The sequence below is a fragment of the Equus quagga genome, unplaced genomic scaffold (genome assembly GCF_021613505.1).
Source record: "Equus quagga isolate Etosha38 unplaced genomic scaffold, UCLA_HA_Equagga_1.0 98290_RagTag, whole genome shotgun sequence".
Classification (NCBI taxonomy): Eukaryota; Metazoa; Chordata; class Mammalia; order Perissodactyla; family Equidae; genus Equus; species Equus quagga.
In genome coordinates, this window is record NW_025804308.1 from 96,740 (window position 1) to 102,739 (window position 6,000).

Sequence of the window (6,000 nt, forward strand, 5' to 3'; positions counted from 1 at the left end):
ATCCCATTCACAATCGCAACGAAAAGAATAAAATACCTTGGGATAAATTTAACCAAGGAAGTGAAAGATCTATACAATGAAAACTACCAGACTTTCTTGAAAGAAATTGATGATGACATAAAGAGATGGAAAGACATTCCATGCACATGGATTGGAAGAATAAACATAGTTAAAATGTCCATTCTACCTAAAGCAATCTACAGATTCAGCGCTATCCCAATCAGAATCCCAATGACATTCTTTACAGAAATTGAACAAAGAATCCTAAAATTCATATGGGGCAACAAAAGTCCCCTAATTGCTAAAACAATCCTGAGGAAGAAGAACAAAGCCGGAGGCATCACAATCCCTGACTTCAAAACATACTACAAGGCTACAGTAATCAAAACAGCATGGTACTGGTACAAAAACAGGTGCGCAGATCAATGGAACAGAATTGAAAGCCCAGGAATAAAACCACACATCTATGGACAGCTAATCTTCGACAAAGGAGCTGAGGGCCTACAATGGAGAAAAGAAAGTCTCTTCAACAAATGGTGCTGGGAAAACTGGACAGCCACATGTAAAAGAATGAAAATTGACCATTCTTTTTCACCATTCACAAAAATAAACTCAAAATGGATCAAAGACCCAGATTAGGCCTGAAACAATAAGTCTTCTAGAAGAGAATACAGGCAGTACACTCTTTGACATCAGTTTCAAAAGAATCTTTTCGGACACCATAACTCCTCAGATGAGGAAAACAATAGAAAGAATAAACAAATGGGACTTCATCAGACTAAAGAGCTTCTTCAACACAAGGGAAAACAGGATTGAAACAAAAAAAACAGCCCACTAATTGGGAAAAAATATTTACAAGTTACTTATCTGACAAAGGGTTAATCTCCATAATGTATAAAGAACTCACATAGCTCAACAACAAAAAATCAAACAACCTGATCAAAAAATGGGCAGTGGACATGAACAGACATTTCTCCAAAGAAGATATATGGATGGCCAATAGACACATGAAAAGATGCTCATCATCACTAATCATCAGGGAAATGCAAATCAAAACTACACTAAGATATCACCTTACACCTGTTAGAATGGCAAAAATATCCAAAACCAAGAGTGACAAATGTTGGAGAGGTTGTGGAGAAAAAGGAACCCTCATACACTGTTGGTGGGCACGTAAACTGGTGCAGCCACTATGGAAAACAGTATGGAGATTTCTCAAAAAGTTAAAAATAGAAATACCTCATGACCCAGCCATCCCACTACTGGGTATCTATCCAAAGAACTTGAAATCAGCAATTCCAAGAGTCCCATGCACCCCTATGTTCATCGCAGCATTATTTACAATAGCCAAGATGTGGAACTAACCCAAGTGCTCAGCACCTGACGACTGGTTAAGATGATATGGTATGTATACACAATGGAATACTACTCAGCCATAAAAAAGGACAAAATCATCCCATTCACATCAACATGGATGGACCTTGAGGGTATTATGTTAAGCGAAATAAGCCAGACAGAGAAAGACGAACTCTGTATGACTCCACTCATAGGTGGAAGTTAACATATAGACAAGGAAAACTAATTGGTGGTTACCAGGGGAAAGGGGAGGGTGGGGGGAGGGTACAAAGAGTGAAGTGGTATACCCACAACATGACTAACAATAATGTACAACTGAAATTTCACAAGGTTGTAAATGATGATAATCTTAACAAAAAAAAAATACATAGTATAAAATATACTATCTAAACCATTTTTAAGTGTACAGCTTAGTAGTGTTAAGTGTATTCACATTGCTGTGAAAACAGACCTCCAGAACATTTTCATGCTGCAAATCTGAAACTCTGTACATATTAAACATCTCCCCTTTTCTTTTCTCCCTGCCACCCCATCCCTGGTAACTACCATTCTACTTTCTGTTTCTATAAATTTCACTACTCTAGACACCTCATATAATAGATTTGTATTTTTATTTAAGAAAGGGTTATTGCAAATATCTATATAAGTCAGCGAGGTACTTTCATTTATTTATTTTTTGAGGAAGATTAGCCCTGAGCTAACATCCACTGCCAATCCTCTTTTTCGCTGAGGAAGATTGACCCTGAGCTAACATCTGTGCCCATATTCCTCTATTTTATATGTGAGACACCTGTCACAGCATGGCTTGATAAGTGGTGTGCAGGTTTGTGCCTGGGATCCAAATCAGCGAACCCCAGGCAACGGGAGCAGAGTACATGAACTTAACCACTACCAGCCCCTCAGCCAGGTATTTTTCACACCTTGCTTTTACGTTTTGCTTTGTCCTTACCTTATCCTTCTTGTGATCTTGGAAATCATAGCTGAAAAACCAGTTTCCTGCAGTCTCGAATTTAGAAGCTAATTTAAAAACTCTGAACAACTGCCTGATACACCATGATTTAAGCATCACTTTTACAAAGAGCTATGACCGGCTTTCCACCACTCTTTTGGCTGAGCAGAACAGAGTCACATATTTTAGACTAGACAAGGGTCCCACATACGGTTTGCTCAGAGGCTTCTCCAACATTGTCATATTCAAGAATGGCCTTGTACAGCGTGTTGAGCAGGTGAGATGCCCGAACAACATTCCGAGTGTCAGGTGGAACTTCTGCTACTCCAGTACTAAACACTTTGTGCAGAACCTTGAGCTGAGCGAGTCGGGGTGACAACTTGTCTACCACTATTGCAAGAGTTATTGTTGTATCTGCAAATATCAAGAAATCAAACTCATTAGCAAGGAAAAATACTCGCACTCAAAATGTGATATAAATGCTAAGCCACTTACGGAAAGGCACAGCAAACTGGAGGGTGGTAGGTTTTAATCCCATATCACAAGGAACTAATTTCCCTAAAGAAAGAAGTCCCTAAAGAAAGAAGGGACAACTCAGCAGAAAAATAATTTATAAAGGAACTGACAGTTCACAAAAAAAAAGAAATATAAGTGATTCTTAAACACATAGAAAGACACTCAACCTCATAATAAAAGAACGCAAATTAAAACTACATGGGCAAATAAAAAACAGAGTCAGTGGGTGACTGTTTTAGTGGGGGTGGGGATTAAAAAGAGGCGGCAAGAGCCAGTTCCTTCAACAGGATGGCACAGCTCTGAATCCTGAACGTGGAGGTGGTTATATGCATCCACACATGTGATAAAATGTCACAGAACTATACACAAAGATATTATTCCCTCCTTCCAAAAACCACAAACCTGCAAAACTGGTGAAACCCATGTCAGGTCTGCAGACTAGTTAACGTACTGTGCCCATGTCAGCTTCCTAGTTTTGATAACATACTATAATTACGCAAGGTATCACCATTGGGGGAAGCTGGGTGATGGGAACGTGGGACCTTTCTGTACTATTTTTGCAGTAGTTGTAAATAAAATTCAAGGGAGAAAAAAACCTACACTGGCTTACCATTTTACATTTGTCATATTGGTGAAGACCACAAAGTTTGATAACACACTGTGGGCAAGAGTGTGAGGAAACAGGTCTTCATATACCTGTTTACATCCTAGCAAGATGTAAAGTCATTTATCTGCACCTCTGTGGAGAACAATGTGGCAATATTTATCAAAATCACATGTCATTGCATGCTCTTTGACCTAGCAACTCCACTCTTAAGAATTTACGTGATAGGTTAACTTGCACCCTACACGTACAATTACATGCACGTAAGAGTTATCACCACAGCTCTGTTGGCAACAGCAAAAGATCAGAAACAACCTAAATGTCCATCAAAATGAGACTGGTCTACGATATATCCATACAACAAAACACCAACTTGTAAAAAAGAATGAGGCGGCTCTTTATATACATGTATGGTATAATCCTCAAAATTTAAATTAGAAAACAATTTGAAGAGAGCAGTGAATAGACTACTAGGCATGCATATGTGAATACGCATTGCTTGTACATGTCTAATTTATCTCTGGAAGGATGCAGAAGAAACTGACTACTTGGTTGCCTTTGGGCTGGGGAACTGGTGTGGCAGGAAGAATTTTCACTGTACATCTTTCTGTACTTTTTGGATTTTTAGAGATATGAATGGCTTGAAAACACAAATTTAAAATAATTTAAAAAAATGAATGTAGTCATGAGAATTACTTATTTGCCATGTAATTTTCAAACATTATATCAATTAATAACCTAAACTGCATTCAAAATATGAGTTATGTATCCTATGAGTAAAAGGGAAGAATATTTAAATACCATTACTGATGATGCACTTCTCAATTTCCGTAAGTTCCTCTTTAAAACTAATGAAGTATTTGTACAGGGCCCACATGAAAGCCTGGTACGTCCTAAAGGGCGGTTCAGTTGACTTCTTAGGAATGGAACCATTTCCAGGTAACATGCTTTCAGAGCTGTGCCCCATGACTTCATCAATGAACTCCTGGAGTCGAAACACAACCTGGCCATATGCTGCTATTTGTTCCAGCACTGATCGTAAACAGCTCTACAATAGAAACAAACGACAGTTACTTCAGTCAGTCTCCTGGACACAATCCAATTCATATCCCCCTCACTGTAAAATATTTCTTTTGTGACTGTTTTAAACAGTATGCTTAGCAGAAAACAAAGTAATAAAACAAATATTTAGTTTTATATTCAAAGGAAATAGTGTAAGCATTACTTTCTACAGAACACAGAAATGTGGCTTATACTTTTTAAAAACACATATAAGGTAAATGTACTATAGGCAACCACATTACAGTATACAGCTTTCCCAATACAGAATGACAGAAATAAAAAGCAAAAAACACAAATCAAGTCAAAACTAAATATGAACATCACAAACAATATTAAAGAATTCTCTAAGCATTGTAAAGATGGACAACTTAATTTTGCCTTTTGGATTTTAAATATATTTAGTAATTTTAATATTGCAAAATGGGTGTAAAGTTATATAACCACCATCATATTTATAAAATAAACCCTCTTATTTAATTTTAACTACAATAAATACAAATAACTTACATGTGTCAAATGAGTTACTATAATATTGTTTCTCACAGTTACCTTCCCATCTATCAACTGAAATATAAAGAGCTTTTTTACTCCTGAAAGTAACCTGAAATGAAATAAAAAAGATGAATGTACTTTAAGTCTAGAAAAATATTCACTACAGTAATGCCTAAGAAATTTTAATGCCAGATTCAGAATCGGGGGGGGGGAGGGGCGGCGAAGAGGTCAGATAACTAGAAAATAGAAGACATGAATCTTTTTATCTGATTACCTTAAGACAAGATATTTGCATATCATCTTGGAGAGAAGTCCAAAACAGTATGTCCAAGCATTGGACCATCACATATGATGTGGATCAGAATCTGGAAATCTCAGCAGTAACAGCACTATATGCTGCATTTCTCATTTTCATTTTTGTGTGAACACAATCTAAATTCTTAGATTTCTGGTTTCCAGGTACGGGGCAGAAGCTAACTCTCATTGATATGCTGTCTATTATAAGCGGGAAGCAGCAAGCCAGGAAGCTTGCTTTGAACTCAAATATTAAAAAAATGATGGTCTAATCTAATTAAATAATATACTTAGTTATTTAAGATGGAAAAGAAGTAAACAAATCAAAATGTCACATCTCCATGGTTGCATCTGAAATCTGGGCTCTTAGGCCCCCTAATCCAAATTTAGGTGCCCACTGGGAACTGTATTGTTTCATACCTACTGGACCGTTTCTAGCTTGCATGTGAAAAACCCCTGAACACTTTTCTTTAAAAAACCAAAATTCTGCTTCTCATTAGTAAAGTCTTCTAGAAGATTAATTATGTGTATAGGTCTTACCATAGAGTTTCCCGAATAACCTGCATCTCAGTAACAAAAACTCTGTCATCTGGAACATATAATGGGTCACTGCTGTACAAGTGTTGGTCCCTATTAGAGAACGAACATCAGATGTCAATGAAAAGGTTTCTCATTAAGTAAAATTACATGTCTCAAAGAATATATGTAATTTAGTGGTAATTTAACC

At 37.0% G+C, this 6,000-nt stretch overlaps 1 protein-coding gene across 1 annotated transcript in view; it reads right to left on the reverse strand.

The window, feature by feature from the left end:
* The window catches only part of LOC124234637 (gamma-tubulin complex component 5), a gene marked incomplete at its 5' end in the record, with an annotated part of 29,744 nt that extends 23,841 nt beyond the window's left edge, over window positions 1-5,903 (reverse strand). The window contains 4 exons of the mRNA XM_046651954.1: window positions 2,517-2,719; window positions 4,227-4,473; window positions 4,995-5,088; window positions 5,814-5,903. Coding sequence (XP_046507910.1) covers window positions 2,517-2,719; window positions 4,227-4,473; window positions 4,995-5,088; window positions 5,814-5,903 — 634 coding nt within the window. The remainder of the gene's footprint in view (window positions 1-2,516; window positions 2,720-4,226; window positions 4,474-4,994; window positions 5,089-5,813) is intronic.
* Window positions 5,904-6,000: the final 97 nt, after the last annotated feature.